The sequence below is a fragment of the Erpetoichthys calabaricus genome, chromosome 6 (assembly GCF_900747795.2).
Source record: "Erpetoichthys calabaricus chromosome 6, fErpCal1.3, whole genome shotgun sequence".
NCBI classification, from domain to species: Eukaryota; Metazoa; Chordata; class Cladistia; order Polypteriformes; family Polypteridae; genus Erpetoichthys; species Erpetoichthys calabaricus.
The window spans coordinates 195390402-195410327 of NC_041399.2; the positions used below are offsets into that span (position 1 = coordinate 195390402).

The 19926-nt window shown below is 38.7% G+C and overlaps 1 protein-coding gene across 1 annotated transcript in view; it reads left to right on the forward strand.

Annotated features, from left to right (window-relative positions):
- Positions 1–19926, forward strand: part of cyldl (cylindromatosis (turban tumor syndrome), like) — a 72303-nt gene that overhangs the window by 13739 nt on the left and 38638 nt on the right. Inside the window, exons 3-5 of the mRNA XM_028804245.2 lie at positions 13357–13626; positions 16015–16087; positions 17423–17622. Coding sequence (XP_028660078.2) covers positions 13357–13626; positions 16015–16087; positions 17423–17622 — 543 coding nt within the window. The remainder of the gene's footprint in view (positions 1–13356; positions 13627–16014; positions 16088–17422; positions 17623–19926) is intronic.

The window sequence follows — 19926 nt, forward strand, 5'->3', positions numbered from 1 at the left end:
AGGAGGGCTTGTGCCTCCTCCAGGACACGAGGGGGCATCCTCCCTGGTGGCTTTGGGGACCACGGGTACAGAGCTTGGAAGCTCAACCCTGTAGGGGCCCGTGGTCACCGCCAGGGGGCGCCCCAATGCCTTGGGAGTGTTGGCCCTCAGTACTTCCGCCACACCGGGAAGTACTGGGGGGAAGAGACTTGAGGGCACCCGGTGGACTTCCAGCTTCACCATGGGAGCTTCTGCCACACAGGGGTGTGGCTACAGAAGCCCTGAGGATGCACCTGGAGCCCATCTGGGGCTTATAAAAGGGGTCACCTCCCTCCAGTCAGGGGCGAGAGTCGGGAGGAAGAAGACAAAGCGTATTGGAGAGGAGTGGAGGCGGACCAAAAGACTGAGAAAGGCATTGTGTTGTGGCCAGGACTTGAAGGGGTGATTGGTGCTTCGGCACTGGGATTGTGCACTTTTACTGGAATTATTATGTATAATAAACATGTGGTGGACTTTAATACAGTGTCCGGGCAGCTTATTACACCTGTTTTGGACAAAGTGGGTTTAAAATGGATGAATGGATGCAATTAATTAGGTGGCATCGAACTTCAGTGATAACTTAATTTAATATTATTATTTTTAACTTAGTGTTAAGAATCAAAGGCAAAAATAATACTCTTAAAATGGATTTTAAAATCCCACCTTGATATTTTGTATCTAATTAGGCTGTGTGAAATAATAGCTTCAAGACACAAAAAAGGTTTCGGGCAGCCAGCCGTATACTATTATGTTATTAAAAAAATCGCACAGGTCAGTTATACAGTCCTTACATTAGATAGGTTTACTATATTAAATTTAGACTGTACAAGTGAGGGCTGTTCATTTGGCCATTTTCACATTTTGTGATACTCTTTCAGAGGTCTGAACTGCAGTGCTTTGTTTGCTGGGAAATGATAAGCTGTTAAGTTGATGTAGGTGACTTTGTTGGGCGTCTAGTAAAATATATTGGCACATTACACCAACCTTGCATTTACCACTTTTGGATTATTCAGATTTTTCTTACAGGAGCCCTCAGTGCATGTTACACTTTATGCCTCTGAATGTATGTTTTGGTCATGCAATGTTAAGCCTGCTATTAAGAAGGAAGCATTGACCTTCAGTTTGTACCACAACCCTAATAGATGCCTATGCAGTGTTTTCAGATTTTTTAACCTGCAAGATCTCATTTTAGAATGTGTGCTGGAAGAGTGCATGGAGGGGAGCCCTTTTGATTATCTATTTATTTTATTTTCACATAATTACTTCAGAGTGAACATAACTTTTAGATGACAGCAATGGTCCCCCCTTTCCCATCTCTTTAAAGGACCTGTAGGAGTTCTAGACCGAGACATTCCTCATTTACTGTGTTTTTGTAACTTGGCTGTGTGTATATAAATACATTGCAATAATTATCCCAAAATGCTAGCTCAGGTAATTTTAAATACGAATTGTCTTATCTAAGTTGCCTCATAATTTGAGGTTGCACTGACTTGTTCTCTTTTGACCTATTAGTTCCGTGCATTAATGGTTTACAGTAATCCCTCGCTATATTGTGCTTCGACTTTCGCGGCTTCACTCTATCGCGGATTTTATATGTAAGCATATTTAAATATATATCATGGATTTTTCACTGGTTCGTGGGTTTCAGTGGACAGTGGGTCCTTTAATTTCTGGTACATGCTTCCTCAGTTGGTTTGCCCAGTTGATTTCATACAAGGGGTGCTATTGGCAGATGGCTGAGAAGCTACCCAATCAGAGCACGTATTACGTATTAAATAAAACTCCTCAAATATATTGTGAGTAGGGGGGCTGTTCACACCCCTAGAGGATACGGCCGCTCCTCAAAAAACACTGAAAGACTACCTTCACATTGCTCCCTTCCTTGCTGGGTTTACTTGTGGTTGCTTTGTTGCGCGATATGCTTCCCGCACGGTGCTTCGCATACTTAAAAGCTCAAACAGCACTTATTGATTTTTGATTGTTTGCTTTTCTCTGTCTCTCTCTCTCTCTCTCTCTGACATTCTGTGCTCCTGACGGAGGGGGTGTGAGCAGGGGGGCTGTTCGCACCCCTAGAGGATATGGACGCTCGTCTAAAAAATGCTGAAAGACTACCTTCACATTGCTCCCTTCCTTGCTGGGCTTCCTTCCAGCTGCTTTGTCAAGCGACATGCTTCCCGCACAGTGCTTCACATACTTAAAAGCTCAAACGGCACCTATCGGTTTTGATTGTTTGCTTTTCTCTCTCTCTGACATTTTCTGACGCGCACTCCTTTGAAGAGGAAGATATGTTTGCATTATTTTAATTGTCAGACGGAACTGTCATCTCTGTCTTGTCATAGAGCACAGTTTAAACTTTTGAAAAAGAGACAAATGTTTGTTTGCAGTGTTTGAATAACGTTCCTGTCTCTCTACAACCTCCTGTGTTTCTGTGCAAATCTGTGACCCAAGCATGACAATATAAAAATAACCATATAAACATATGGTTTCTACTTCGCGGATTTTCACCTTTCGCGGGGGGGTTTGGAACGCAACCCCCGCGATCGAGGAGGGATCACTGTACTGACATACATTTACTTAATGCCACCTGTACTTTCTTTATTGATGTATGATATGTGATTGTTATAGATATTTGATCATTTTCAATTGCCCAAGGCGTGCCTTTAGAGAGAGCCTATCCTAAAATCTGTAAGCAGAAAAAAAGGTCACATTGTCCCTCACTAATACAAATATTAGTCCTTGAAACTATAGATGGTGTAAACAAGTGAAATAGTTTCGGCACCACCTTAGTGACTCCGTATAATTGAAAAGAATGCACAAAAATGCAATAATTTGCAGAGATATCATCCTCCAAGAACAAGATGGCCAGTTCCCGGGTTATATAGTCACTCGACAGGAAGGGGCGGGGCCAGGAGGGAGGACAGCGGGAGCGCCATCAGTGGTGGAGTGACTGTCAGTGTTCTGTTCTGCAGAGGGAGGAGGAGAGAAGACATTAGACCACAGCGCCAACCCCTGGTTTGGTGGGTAATTACCGTCACCTTAAGCTGTCTTCCATGCACGCGCATGTGACAATAGATTATACTGTGAAACCATGCATGTACAGCCTAATTTAGAATATCTTAAAAAATAATTAAACATGTCCAAAACTGTTTGATTTACTGCTGTTATGCTCTATATTTTATTCTGGCAACACATTCATATAAAAAAATTCCTTGAGCAGAAAAAATACTTAACTTCTTTAAAAATATTCAAATTTAGATTAAAAATTAAACATTCAAATTAAAAATATTATCATTATAAGTTTATAGAGTCATTACTAAATAGAAATAATATATAAAGCAAAGTACTTTTTAAATATTTAGCAGAAAGACTTGGCTATTTTGTCAGTAAATACATTTAGATTTGGCCACACTAACAACTTGTGCATTTTAATTTAAGAGTCATACTTAAAGTAATATCCCATCACCCAAATAAGATCCATATTTTATATATTACTTACCCATTTTGATTGTAATGATGGCCAAGGAAATATTTTAATCCCATTTTTTATGGAGAACAGCAATAACAAAACTTCTGATAGAATGACCATCTGTGGAGGCCAATGCTGGACAACGGCAAACTATCTATAAAACACCCATGAAGAATATCTCACGTTAGTTGTGTTGCATAATTCACTTGTGAAGTCAACCAGTCCTGTGCTCACAATGTGCTTAATCTTTCTTTCAGTGCTGCTTTGGACGTTGGGAAAGGCGCTATATAAATAAAATGTATTACAAGCAGTTTTCAAATATAAATAGGAATTTATGAGCTACACTTTAATTATTGAATACAATGAAACAGCTTACACAATATTTTTCTATGTAGTCTCCTGCCACTGCAATATGCTTGTTCCAGCGCTCAGGAACCTCCTTAATCCTAGAAGAGTAGAAGTCTTTTGACTACACGTTGACACATTCTTGCACAGCGTCAATAACCTCATCATTCGACTTAAATTTCTTCCCTCTTAAAAATCCCTTAAGTGGACTGAAGAGATGATAGTCCCTCTCTGAATGACTTGCACCAATCCTACACTCTAGACCGAGAGAGACACTCATCCCCAAACTGATCTTTAAGTCTCAAATAAATCTGAGATGGAATGACTCCTTCATTTGTCAAAAATTTAATAATAATTCACTGCACAACACTACTATGTATCTCCTGCACTGACATGTTGATTACAACTGACAGGAAAGGGGAAAAGAGCAGCTAGGACTTCTAATGAAAAGTTCAAACATGGATGGGTTTGTCCAAGGAGTCATGTCTACCTTGCACTCTTGAAAAGAACAGAACATGAAAATTCCTGTTTATAATTGAATGTCCCTCGTGGTACTATTATTATTATTATTATTATTATTATTTATCAATATGCACTTCAGCCTCTTTACCAATCTTGACCCTGCTGTGGTACCATGGGGTTTCTGTGACCCCACTCCTATTTAACCCATGGTTGTTTTTTTGAAACTATCACGATTAGTGACCTCGCCTTTCACATTTTTTCATAAGGCCTTCCTAGCAATGTGACACACGTTCGCTAGTTTTTGTGTCTGTTTATTTTTTATTTATGATTCTTTGCATTTGGGGTCAAATGGACCCCATAGTACCTGCTGTGTAATGTAGTTATTTTTCTCTTAATTCGAGGTTCTATGACATGACACACGTTCGCTAGTTTTTGTGTCTGTTTATTTTTTATTTATGTTTATTTGCATTTGGGGTCAAATGGACCCCATAGTACCTTCTGTGTAATGTAGGTATTCTTCTCTTAATTCAAGGTTCTGTGATGGGCACAGCATAACACAATGGCGAAATGATGGGGATTGTCACACAAAGACGTTCTGTTGTCTTTAGGTGACCTAATTGACGTCGACAGTGAACATGAGGACAATATTAAAGATGGTTTGAGCTAGGATAACAACAACAACAACATTTATTTATATAGCACATTTTCATACAAAAAGTAGCTCAAAGTGCTTTACATAATGGAGAGAAGAAAAATAAAAGACAAAATAAGAAATTAAAATAAGACAACATTAATTAACATAGAAAGGAGTAAGGTCCGATGGCCAGGGTGGACAGAAAAAAAAAAAAAAAAAACTCCAGAAGGCTGGAGAAAAAAATAAAATCTGCAGGAGTTCCAGGCCACGAGACCGCCCAGTCCCCTTTGGGCATTCTACCTAACATAAATGAAATAGTCCTCTTTGTAGTTCGGGTTTTTCACGGAGTCACTTGATGCTGATGGTCATACAGATTTCTGGCTTTTAATCCATCCATCATTGTTGGAACATCATGGTGCTTTGGGTAGATGGTGGTGGCGCACGCCACCACCAACAGGACACCGGAAAAGGAAACAGAAGAGAGAGTAGGGGTTAGTACAGATTTTGAATGAATAGTTATTATAATGAATTAGATATACAGAGTATCAGGATTAAATTACAGTGAAGTTATGAGAAGGCCATGTTACAATAATGTGTTTTCAGCAGTTTTTTAAAGTGCTCCACTGTATTAGCCTGGCGAATTCCTACTGGCAGGCTATTCCAGATTTTAGGTGCATAACATCAGAAGGCCGCCTCACCACTTCTTTTAAGTTTTGCTCTTGGAATTCTAAGGAGACACTCAGTTGAGGATCTGAGGTTACGATTTGGAATATAAGGTGTCAGACATTCCGATATATAAGCCGGGGCGAGATTATTTAAAGCTTTATAAACCACTAGCAAAATACCCGCGCTTCGCAGCGGAGAAGTAGTGTGTTAAAGAGGTTATGAAAAAGTAAAGGAAACATTTTAAAAATAACGTAACATGATTGTCAATGTAATTGTGTTGTCATTGTTATGAGTGTTGCTGTCATATATATATACATATACACATATACACACACATATACACACATATACAGATATATTATATATACATATACACATATATTTTTTATATATATATATATATATATATATATACACATACATACATACATATACACACATAGATGCACTTACAATAACATAGAAATCAATATAAACAACATTAACATCATTATCATATGAGAATATGAAGTAATATATAAGAAGCACATTTCATATAAATATAAATTATTAAACAGTAAAATCTTCTTCAATAATTTGCTACCGTGGCTTTTCGTTGGTCTGTCCAGGATTTTAAATCACATGTAGCTTGCAAACCGTTTCACGTATTGACTTGAAATGTGGTACACATATAATACGTCACGTCTGCTATCCGCTTTATGGGTGATGAATGTATTACTCTTTTTATGTTTATTTTATTTTAGAATCAACTCCTATCTGCGCACACCAGGGCGGCCGTGGGCAGATGCGTATGGTGTATTCACTCCATGTTATCGTGCATTGCGCTGTCACTGGTATTTTCATAAAAGAATTTGAACAATATATAAGAAGCGTATAAATTATTAAACAGTAAAACATTAACATTTAAGAAGTAAAGTTACATTGAGTACTACTGCAGTGCCTTCGGGTATACCTTATTTTTTCTTTGCCCATTACATGCTTAAATGTATACATTTTTTGGTGCACCTACCCGAGAACACGCGACATATAACCGAGCGTGGGAGAAGCATGGATTTTAAACACGCGTTGAGTTCATCTGCTGGGATTTATCCCGTATTTTTTTTATCATTTTTTTTTTAAAGCAGCGTCTCATGCAAATCATCCCACACGCATTTTATGAAGATGCCTCCTTTCCTACTTTTGATTGGGTAATACTTGATGTCATCGTTAGTTTGATTGGTGTTTTTAACTGTCCAGTGAGGAGGGCGTGTCTTTTAAGTACAGTCTGCAAAGTGTTGGCACTGAGATGTTGCGTCAGCACCATAGTTGAAGCCCCTAACGTTACGGTCAGCAAGTCGGCTAACATCCACCATGTGCCGTCTTTCAGTTGCGAGAAGCAGATCATAGAATGGTTGAAACTGTTGCCCCTAACGTTGCGCCACGGCGTGTGCTTCGTTTATACCTCGTGTCTTCTCATTAAACTTTTATCTCGCGAATATGTTATTGCAATCCGCAGCGGGAGCGTTTCTATTAACTTAATTTAAACTTACGTTTTACACCGTGCTTTGTTTCCCTTATGAACACGCTTGTATGCTTAACTCGCTCCGTTCTCAATTGTTTAATTAATTTTTTGCTCTTCGCTGTTTGCGGCTGTTCCTCCATTTCCCCCTACTTCGTTCTTTTATCTCGCGAATATGTTATTGCAATCCTTAACGGGAGCGTTTCAATAAACTGATTGAAAATAGTTTTGCATTTACCTTTTTAGTAAAAGGCGAGCTTTTAAGCCTGAGAAATCACCCCGTAAATGCACACGTTTAATTGGACATGTGTTAATATGTATGGTTACACAGTATTAAAAGACAGTGAACAACGTCAGTTACCTTTCTTCCCGCGTTTGATAAAAGGTGAGCTTTTAAGCCTGAGAAATCACCTCGTAAATGCACACGTTTAATTGCACATGTGTTAATATGTATGCTCACACAGTATTAAAAGACAGTCAAAAATTAACGGAACTTACCTTCGTTCCTGCGTGTGACTCGTGCTGTAAATGTCTTCCTTGTTTTTAGTTCACGTGATTACGTAGGAGGCGTGATGACGTGATACGTGACTCCGCCTCGTCCATTACAGTTTATGGACAAAAAATATGTTCCAGTTATGACCATTACGCTTTGAATTTCGAAATGAAACCTGCCTAACTTTTGTAAGTAAGCTGTAAGGAATGAGCCTGCCAAATTTCAGCCTTCCACCTACACGGGAAGTTGGAGAATTAGTGATGAGTGAGTCAGTGAGTGAGTGAGTCAGTCAGTGAGGGCTTTGCCTTTTATTATTATAGATAAGCAGAATTTTAAAGTCAATTCTGAATAACACAGGTAACCAGTGTAGTGACATCAAAACTGGAGAAATGTGTTCGGATTTTCTTTTCCTGGTAAGGATTCTAGCAGCTGCATTCTGCACTAGTTGCAAACGATTGATGTCTTTTTTGGGTAGTCCTGAGAGGAGTGCGTTACAGTAATCTAGCCGACTGAAAACAAACGCATGAACTAATTTCTCTGCATCTTTCGATGATATAAGAGGTCTAACTTTTGCTATGTTTCTTAGGTGAAAAAATGCTGTCCTAGTGATCTGATTAATATGCGATTTAAAATTCAGATTACAATCAACGGTTACCCCTAAGCTTTTTACCTCCGATTTGACTTTTAATCCTAATGCATCCAGTTTATTTCTAATAGCCTCATTGTATCCATTATTGCCAATCACTAAGATTTCGGTTTTTTCTTTATTTAATTTGAGAAAGTTACTATTCATCCATTCTGAGATACAAGTTAGACATTGTGTTAGCGAATCAAGAGATTTGGGGTCATCAGGTGCTATTGATAAATACAGCTGTGTGTCATCAGCATAGCTGTGGTAGCTCACGTTGTGCCCTGAGATAATCTGACCTAATGGAAGCATGTAGATTGAGAAGAGCAGTGGACCCAGGATAGAGCCTTGTGGAACACCATATAGAATATCATGTGTCTTTGAGTTATAATTACCACAACTAACAAAGAATTTTCTCCCTGCCAGGTAGGATTCAAACCAATTTAAGACACTGCCAGAGAGGCCCACCCATTGACTAAGGCGATTCTTAAGAATATTATGATCAATGGTGTCAAATGCGGCACTCAGATCTAAGAGGATGAGAACAGATAAATGGCCTCTGTCTGCATTTACCCGCAAGTCATTTACTACTTTAACGAGTGCAGTTTCTGTGCTGTGATTTGTTCTAAAACCTGACTGAAATTTATCAAGAATAGCATGTTTATTGAGGTGCTCATTTAACTGTATAATGACTGCCTTCTCTAGAATTTTACTTAAGAAAGGCAGGTTAGAGATGGGTCTATAATTTTCAAGAGCAGAGGGATCGAGATTATTTTTCTTAAGTAGGGGTTTAACTACCGCAGTCTTAAGACAGTCTGGGAAGACCCCCGTATCTAATGACAAGTTTACTATGTCAAGAACATTATCACTAAGCACGCCCGATACTTCTTTGAAAAAATTTGTTGGTATTGGGTCAAGGGCACAGGTGGAGGGTTTCATTTGAGAAATTATTTTATGTAAATCAGGTAAATCTATCCTAGTGAAAGACTTTAATTTGTTTATTATGGGGTACTGGGGTTTAGGAGGATCCTTAGTGTTGGGGAGATATACTATGTTATTTCTAATATCATTAATTTTTTGATTGAAAAATACAGCGATAGCCTCACAGGTTTTACTAGAAGTACTTAGGAGGCATTCCTTTGAGTTACCTGGGTTTAACAGATGATCAATTGTTGATAATAAGACTCTGGGATTACTAGCATTGTTATTTATAATCTTAGAGAAATAGCAGCGCCTCTCAAGACGGACTGTGTTATTGTATTCTGTTATTTTAACTTTTAATATTTCATAGTCAATAGTTAGTTTAGTTTTCCTCCATTTACGCTCAGCTCTACGGCATGTTCTCTTTAAATCAGACACTCTTTGGGTCTTCCATGGTATAACAATGCTAGAAGATTTTTTAACTGTCTTTTCAGGTGCAACTAAGTCAACAGCAGCCCTCACTTTAGTATTAAATCTTTCCACCTTACTATTTACATTCTCCTCGCTATTATAGTTGGCACTATAAATGGACTGATTGGTTAGAATGTTTGAAAGTTTTAAAGCTGCTGATGAGTCAAAGAAGTGTTTTTTAACAATATGCTTCTCATGAGTGTTTTCTATCATTATTTCTATATTAAATAGTAGAAGAAAATGGTCTGATAGACCCGTATCAATGACCTGCTTTATATCAACTTTTAGTCCTTTAGTAATTACTAAGTCTAACATATGACCTGCTTTATGTGTAGGCTGATTAACGAGCTGTCTCAAATCAAAAGAGTCCAGGAGGTTCATAAATTCTTTTACTTTCTGGTCATACTGATTATCTATATGAAAATTAAAGTCGCCGACTATTAAGAGTGTGTCATAGTTCGTAATTAAGATTGACATCAAGTCAGAGAATTCCTCAAAGAAAGACGCGTTGAATTTAGGAGGTCTATACACGGATAATACTAAAACGTGAGAATCTCCCTGAATAATAATGGTGAGATACTCAAAAGACTTGAATTTACCAAAACTGATATTTTTACATTTTAACCTGCTTGAGTAAATGTTCGCTAGCCCTCCACCCCTCTTTCCTTGGCGATCAGCACGAGTAAAACTGTAATCCGGAGGCGCAGATTCGATTAAAACAGCTGCGCCATCTGAGCTAAGCCACGTTTCACTTAGTGCAATAAAATCTATTTTTTATCACTAATAAGATCGTTGATAAAAAACGTCTTGTTAGTTAAAGCTCTAACATTTAATAGAGCCATATTCAAAGTTTCGGAGGAGCAGAGATGAATACTATGTGCGTTATTGATATATGGAACAGGAATTAAGTTATTTTTATTAGCGCCGCTCTGCGTGTATTTTTTGTTTAATCTATGATATGTTTTTATAGTTTTAATACATTGTTCATCTAAAGTAGTAACTTTAATTAAATTATTGGTGTTTATGCCGTATTGCCTAGATTTTCTATGTGCGTTAAGATTGGTTATTACAGTATTTATGTTGTGCACTTTTATGGAAGATTTTATTAAACAATTATCATGACCAAGCACAGGAGTGGCAATTCGGAAGGGGTTAAAAGCAGAGATAGATAGTCAAGATAAACGAATTACCTTGGATATGTTTTCGGAGAGGACCCGGGCGCCGAAGCTATTCGGATGCAGGCCATCTCGCTTGAAAAAACGCGGTCTTTCCCAAAAGAGGTCCCAGTTGTTGATGAAACCGATGTCTTGATTCTTGCAGAAGCCCTGCAGCCAGTTGTTTAAACCAAGCAGACGACTGTAGTACTCGTTTGATCGTCTGACGAGAGGGAGTGGACCCGAGATGAAGATCTTTGCCGATGGGGTCCTCTCCTTTGTGTCTTTAATTAATGCAGTGAAGTCTGCCTTGAGGATCTCGGACTGTCGGTGCCTTATGTCGTTTACGCCAGCATGTAAAACAATTGCTCCAACTGCCCTGTTCTTGTAGATCGCCGGCGCACGTCTCGTCACATCTCGGACACGAGCACCGGGAAAACAAGAAACAAAAGATTTTCTATTAGGGCAAGTGATATTGAGGTTCCTAACAATAGAATCACCTACCACTATTACATCACTAGGAGCTGAAGGCGAACTGGGGACGCTTAGAGGGTCAAACCTGTTCTGCATTACGATGCTTGCCTGTGCCGATGGAGGTGTTCTGGCCTTGAACCCCCGCCTGCATAGCTGAAATACACCGAGGTCATCATCGGTGTCGCTCCTACGAGGCGCGGGGGTGAAGGTGACTTGAGCGGCACAACGCGGGGTTGATATTACGCTGATAACAGATGGCGAGGACGGTTTATCCAACAGCCGAGCCTTCAGATCTCTGAGGTATCTACGTCTGGACAGAAGTTTCTGAATCTGTTCATCGAGTGCCTGGAGTTCCTCGACTACAATTTCAACGCGATTCACCTCACTATCGGCCATTGTCCGCTTCTGTTTCTGCTTCCGCTTCCGCTTCGTGCCCTAGGAAGAATGAGAGAGAGATAGGTTAGAGTAACCTATGATGAGGATGAAAGCAACCCCGAACCCTACGAAGAGTCAGACTCCCACAGTGAACTAAGTGCAAGGAACTGGCCCTTGCTTTGATCATCCCACATGTATGTCAGAGATTGGAAGTGCAGTAAACACCACAAGATGTTAAAAGGGTCATTCACAGTTGCAACATTCTACCACAGACACCCTCATCAGCTCCAAGCACCACATTGCACCATTCAGGACAGAGCAAGAGATGCTACATTTGTCCCAAATCAAAGAACAAGAAAACCAAATTAATCTGTAATAAGTGCGATCAGTTTGTGTGCAAAGAGCACAGCAAAAGGTTATGCAACCAATGGCAGCAGTAAAACTTAGGCCTACAATGATGTAAAATAATCAGAAACTCACACATGAAGTACTGTACAATATTATTTGTATTTTGTAATACATTTTCTGTGTCTGCTTCTTTATAGGCTATTTGAAAGTTCCTAAGACAAATATGCCTCTGTTTGTCGATATTTGAGTACAAACGTTTGTTATATAATATTGTTTGGAGAATAACAAAATATTGTAATACACAGTGTTTTTATTCTGGTAATATAGTATTTTTTACCATGGGGTCAAATTGATTACCCATTTTTAACTTGGGCAAAACTAAGTCAGGAAAGTGAATTTTACGACAGAGTTGGAGGAAGTGCTTGAAACAAATGTTTCTCTGCTAAAGTCTCTCTTTCAAGCCCCCGCAGGAAAGCCAGGCTGCCTAACTGCCAAGCTTTACCTTAACATATGGTTTTGGTGGCAGGTGTAACGATGTTCTATCACCCCATTGGTCTGAAGTATGGCTGTTTGGAATTGGCTTGTATCAGAAGCCTTTACGTACTATGACGCCCTATTGGCTGTAGGTAGAAAATCTATAAATTTGCTCACTCCCTCACTGTCTCTCTTACCAAACTGATGCATGAACTGACAAGGACAACACAATGAAGAGCACAGCTCGGCAGCCATATTGAGACAGGCATGCGACCTGTTCTGAAGAAAGCTGAACACAAATGAGGACTTAGCTAGAGACATTTAAGTAACTAACAAGTCTGTGTGCCGCCTGAAACTACACATCACCATTTATCAGGTTGTATGGTTGCCAATATTCAAATGTACTTTACATATTGTTATTATTTATGAATATTATCAATATTAAATTGTTTAAATTGTAACTTAACTCCTGCTTGTCTTTTACTACAACTAATTGCCTGAGGCTATGCATGTAGAAGGGAAGGTGGGGAGAAGTTATAAAGTACAATACCTTATAAACAGTGGTAAGTCTGTGAGATAAGAGGTATTCTGACAAAGGCTACATATTAATAATACAAAAAGGGAAAGTAGAGTAAAATATTGCTCTACCAAGACAAAACAATTGTCAACGTAACGTTTTTCATGGTTGATCGAAACAAAACAGTAAAACTAAAACCCTGGCATGTCCACAGTTACAGTGCCATTAGTCTGCTAAGAGGAACAATTGGTTGCATTTATGACATTTTTTTGTTTCTAGTTCAATGAGTGAAAGTAGGATAATTAATTAAAATGTAATATTCTTAGCTCTCCTTATAGACACCTTACCAGTCTTAATTTTCTTCAGTAGTCTAACAGTGTCAGCTAAATTTCTTTTTCTGTTTTCTGAACAGGGTGATGATGCAAAGAGTGGAATTTGTGATGGGACCTTTCACGGAATACGTTTTTTCCAGTGTGACCACAACAGTGGTATATTTGTGCCTTTCAATAAGCTTAGGTTCCTATCTGCCCAAGAGATGCCTACCACAGTTATCAAGGAACTATCAGTGGACAATATGGAACAGCTGAAAATTGGAGACAAGGTCCAGTTCTTCAAAGAAGATAACACACTCAAATTCGGAGTGGTCGTAGAGTTGATGGAGAAGGAGGCTGTGATTGTAACAGTTAGTGCATTTATGACTTGCATTTGCTGTATCGGCTGTGTTCTTTTTGTAAAGCTTCATTAAGAGTTCTTGTATGTAAAAACATCAAAAAGATTTGATTTTGATAAAGAGTTATAGACAGTCCTGGTGCTGGCATGCATTGAATATTGAAGAGCAGAGACTTCTGCAGAGGTTTGTTAGCAACCCAGGTATCTGTGGCCTAGACTGCTGGTGAAGTCTTCATTGTGAAGACACACACACATCTAAGTTCATGTCATTGATATCTTGTGTCTGCATGACCATAATTACTTTTTTGAAAGCCGTATTGTTTGTTCATAATATGAAGTACAGTCTTAAGGTATTGCATGTTATAATGCACATTAATAAACTGGTTATCATAGTAAAGAGAATATTAAGCACCTTAAGTACATCTAAATAGAACTAATGAGTTGTGCTGTAAACCTGCAAACACTCTACACATTCCACATGTGGATATCTCTGGAAATGTCTCTTTACAATATATTTTTGATGATCTTTTAATAGGTAGGTTATGCATTATTTGGGTTGCAGTTATTTCTGCACAAACAGAGTATGTGTCGATCATCCACAACATTAACACCACTGACAAGAGAAGTGAATAACATTGATAATTTTGTTACAATGGCACCCGTCAAGGGCTGGGATATATTAGGCACAAACTGAACAGTCAGTTCTTGAAGGTGATGTGTTGGAAGCAGGAACAATGGACAAGCGTAAGGATCTTGAGCAGCTTTGGCAAGGGCCAAATTCTGATGAGTAGACGATTGGACCTGCATTTCCAAAATGACAGGTCTTGTGAGGTGTTACCGGTATGTAGTGGTTATTACCTACTAACACTGGTCCAAGGAAGGACAACCAGTAAACTGGCAACAGGATCATGCGTCCTCAAGGCTCATTGACAAGTATGGGGAGTGAGGACCTGGCTTGTTCGATCCCACAGAAGAGCTACAGTAGCACAAAATGCTGGCCCTGAGAGAAAGGTGTCAGAACACAGTGCATCAGAGCTCGTTGTGTAGCTGCAGCCAATGTTAAAGTGCCCATGCTGACCTCTGCCCACCACCAAAAACACCTACAATGGGCATGTGAGCATCAAGACTGGACCGTGGAGCAAGGAAACAAGGTGATCTGGTCTGATGAATCACATTTTCTTTTAGATCTTGTGGATGACTGGGTACCATTCAATCCATAAATAAACTGGGAGAATTGTCCAAACTGCATATAAGTGAAAATGAGTTGCTAGCTGTGCCTGGTTTCAAAGTTGTTGTACATTGTAGCTATATAAAGTCTTCATCTTGGTGGCCACTCATAACAAGTTTAGTCCCTGACCATATGACGAACCTCCTCAGGATCCCAAATTAGGCCCGGAGTACAGCCATAAAACACCTCAGCACCACACTGGTTTGAATGGAATGCTGTGAGGGTTTTTTTTACAGTACCTGGAGTGCCAATCCCCAGGTTTTCCTTGCAAGTTGGAGGATCTCCTTGCAGGGCTGGATGCAGGTTAACATCATACACAGGACAGAGCGATTGCAGGTTAAGGGCCTTGCTCAAGGGTCCAATGGAGTGGAATAATTTCTGTCATTTACGGGAATCGAACCGACAACCTTCCATTTGCCGCCACAGATTCCCAGCTTTAGAGCCACCACTCCACCTGTATGCATTTGCAAAGGAAGATAATTTATTTGAAGGAATACTGTAATGATAGTTAGGTGACACATTTTATTTCATCTTGGTGGTGTAAATTTTGCAACATATGTTGAAAGTCTTTTTGTGAAGTGTGTGTGATATACACTGTTGTGACAGCAGTTGTTGATAGACCATTGCTTCTGTAAGTTACTTCACCACAGACATACAATGCACTTTGTACATTACTGAAGTATTACCATCACGGATTAGTGTGCCGATAGTACCAGGAAAAAACTATTCGCTATCTGCTTCCCAGTATCAACCAGTTTATGGGGGACGTTCAAAACGTTTCCACACTTTTTTCTAACTCTATTAAGAATTTCAAAAACAAATAACATCACTTTTCTACATAGTCGCCTTCCTATGCAATGCAGTTTTCAGTTTGCAGCGTAGTACCAACTTTTTAATGCCCAATTACTATACTCCTCCCGCCTTCACCATTTCCAAATGAAAATATAAAAGTGTGGAAACTTTTTGAATGTCCCTCATACTTATAACTAAACAGTTTAGCTTTCTTATATCTTTTGCAATGCAACTTGGCATTAACAATTCATCCATGGAAATAAAATGTCCATATATTATCAAACTTGTAAGCCTTTGCAGATTATTAAGGTATCACTTTGGCTTTGCTTACTTGCCTGTTCCATTCCCATTTATTTATTTACTGCATTGTATTTTTTGCAGGATGGAGAAGAAAGCAACTCTGACCTTAAAATACCACTGGAGTGTGTGATGAAGGAGGAGATGCTCTCCAGAGGTACTTACCGTATATACTCGCTTTTAAGTTCTCCCACGGATAAGTTGGGGCTTGATTTTATTGTATAAATTCCATTATTTTTTAATGTCATTTGTATAAGTTGAATGTGGAAAACTCATGCTATTGGTCCATGAGATTATGATATGATAAGGCACACAGCCTTTTTTTTTCTATGTATTGTGCCTACGTGACCACACAGTAATACCTGAACTATTCCGAAGCGACGTTTACAGTGTTTTGTGATTTTTGTATCTCACACCCTCATACACCTTTATCATAAGAGCGTCCCTTATCTACGATGGTGCATTCGATCAGGAGAAAATATTAAACTGGTTTCAAATTAAATGTCATTGAAGTGGCGAAAGAAATTGGTAACTGCGCTGCTGCAACAAAATTCAGTGTGTCTGAGAAACTGGTGCGAGATTGGAGGAGGCAAGAAGATGTAAAAGGAAAAAAAAATTAACTTGGATTTTTTTAACAGGCGTATAAGTCGGGGTCTGATTTTATGATCGTTTTTTCGGGTTTCAAGACCCAACTTATACGTGGGTATATACGGTATTTTTCTTTATTTTTGTTTATTTCAACTTGGATATTTTTCTTATGTACGTGTCTGGTAGCTCTTTGACAGCAAAAGAAATCTCCAATACTCATTCACAACAGCCACACACGTGTAGGCGGACGTCAGCATACTGTAGATTTTATCTCCCATGGGGTACTTCTTCCAAAAATTTTAATTTTAAAAACTAGGAACTGCAGTTAGTCATAGACCCCCCACTATCAATGACACCTCATTTAATGCATCTTTTCCATTACTTGAATTGAAATCTGGTGTCTATAAAAGCTAATTCAGCCACTGCAGGTCTATCTGGACTTGATTTTTTTAACCACACTACGTGAGATTGCAAAATGCTTTTAAAAATGCATGCATTTTATGTGCTTTACTGATACATGGACTTACATTAAGCTATTACTGTTATTGTTACTATGACTTTTTGTTAGAATATATAACATTTATAACTTCGAAGTATCGTAAATACACAAAAATTACAAATACCACACTTGAATGTTACACCATGCTTACATAACATTTTTGAATTTGTTTTTCTCGGAGAGTTGAATCTCTGAACTGAAAGCAGCAACTGAAAATCTGAATGTGAGGAATCTGCTGGAGTTTCTTACTAGATAGTTCTGTCAGATTTGGCTGTTGGAATCTTCTTGCTTTGTTGTTCCATTTCACAAATTGATCGATTGTATTTTGTTGTTACCATATGGCATCATCACTTTGAGAGTGGTAGAAGCTGGTCCCTGCATTTCAGTGTGTAATTCTTTTTCTAGATCTGGAGCATGATGGCAAGATGGACAGGCGGGAGGCCTTGTTAGTCCAAGCAAAGAGGAAAAATAGTGATGAAACATTTGGACTGACCCTGAACTCCATGGTGGAAGTGTACCTAACAGAAGGGAAAACTGCCTATGGCATCATTCGCTGGATTGGCAAGCTTCCAGGGAAAAGTGAAACTTTTGCAGGACTTGAACTGGTAAACACCCCCTTGCTGCGGACTTCTAGGATTCAGATGGTTTCGTTTTAGAAGTCCTTGTCTGCCCACATGTGCTTGTGAGACCTCTCCTGCTTTCTCTGTTGCCTTCTCCTTTAACCCTCTAAATCCTCTAAACGCATGGAAATTCTTCTCTTTAAATTCCTGCCAAAGCCTGTGCACTCCTGCACCACATTCTGCTCTTTGGTTACATCATTTTCAAGATACTGTGTTATGGAATCATTGAGGCAGCGTGGCATTTCATCCAGAGTCTGTGTGTTTTTCTGCCTGAAGTGAGTTTACTCAAGATGGAAGCCTTTTTATCTTACTGGATGAATGGGTGGGTGTATCAGATGTCTTTGAGCCTTTCTTTCTATTCCTCATCTTCACTCTTCTAGAATTTCTAGTCTTCACTGTGTTTGCAGAGGCTTGAATGTCGTGAAGTGACTTCCTGTGAAACTTGGTGAACTGGCAAGGTGACAAGTGACATGCTTGGTAGCGCTAATGGTTTGTTGCAATATAAATACCAGAGAGGGGTGTGTGCAAGAGAAAATGTTATTTTCAAATTAAACAGCGTTAGTGCCCTCTGCATAAGAAGCACACTATGGATTGTACTTTTATCATGATGCAATTTTTTTGATGTTGTACTTTATTAATACAAGTATAATAAAGATTTAGTTAGTCTGTTATGTAAGAAATGGTATGTAGAACTGCTAGGACAAAAAACTGGGCTACATAATGAACACTAGCCAAGGTCTTTGACTAAAGCAATTTGTTTTATTCTTTTATATAATTTTCTTATTTGAGAAACCCAAAGCATGGCTCAAATGTATAAAATCGTATTAATGTTTATAAACTGTACGTATACTGTAGTCACTTAAAAAAAAAGTATTCAGGCTGTAGCTCAATTCTCTAATCTTACTGAATAACAAAAGTATGCTAACATTTTGTTTTCTGAGATATGTTTCTTTAAGACACAATTCATTTTTTTATTGTTTTGACGTTGTTTTATGTTGGAGAAATCTTTTGAGAAAAAAAAATGTCATGCCTGTGTGTCACTTTTAAGGAGACTTGCCTGGTCATCTATGATTTGTGCTCAGTACAAACCCATGTAGATATTAATGCCCAGAATCGTGTGATGACCCAGTATGAGTCATAAAAGAAAGAAAGAAAAAACAAAACAAACACCAGTCTTGCACTTGGCAGAAAGGAAACGTTAGATTTGGTAAAGTCAAACTCCTCCCATCAATGTGGATGAAGACAGATGACGACGTTAAGAAAGTGGTGTATGTGTGGTTTGCGAGGACAAGACAAAACCTTTTATTCTGCTGGAATCCCGGCACTTCCAGGCAGGTGCCACAAATGCATTGAGAAGGACGGAGACTCCATTGAGAAATGACATGAACAGTTTTGTTGAGGTTTATTCCATTTTCTAATAAATCCCATTTTCTAACTTTAGCTTGACTCCCCCTCGTAATTACTAGGCAAAACGTTTCCAGTCCTCTAGTATTTTTGTTCCTTACTCCACTTGTAGTTGCATTTTGGTTTTCACTGATAAGAGTGGAACTTTTCGACTGGTTTACATTGTGCCATATTCAAAAGTACTTACATTTTTTGCCTTACCCATTCCTATCTGCTAAATTTTGCATGTGCTCACACAAAAACACAACAGCTAACTGCTGTTAGTTAATTTCCGTCTGAATGACAGATAACCTAATAGTGACCATTTGATGTAGAAATCGATAGATTATTGAATTAGTCAGTCAGTCAGTCATTGTCTAACCTGCTATATCCCAACACAGGGTCACAGGGGTAATTAATTTGAATTTAATTTGTTTAGTTGTGTCTTTTTTTTTGAGGTTCATAATGTGGCCGAAATGGCATGTCAGGTGTATAAAGACAAGAAAAGGCTAGTTGGAAACCAAAAGTGGTTCCTGGGTGGAGGCCTCTTGTTGCAGTCACGTTCAGTTGAAATTCTTTATCTACATTTCATTTTGATCATTTGTGACTAGTTTTCGTTTGGAGCAAAGTGTGTAAGCACATTGGAGAGCTGGTGAAGCAGCTCTTTTGATTTTTTTCTTCTTATTTTGGCATTTGCTCCTATTGTTTTAAAAGTTACAGCTAAGTTCACTTACTAAAACATTAGGGTAAAACTGAAAACGCCCCCACTTTTTATAATTGATTCATGGCTTGTTATTGATAAAAGGTGGTATTGTCTTAAGACAAGTAACTGTAAAATTACTCATTCTTGACTAATGTACTGCATAGCAGTACTTAAATGTATTAATTACATATGCATTGTTCTGT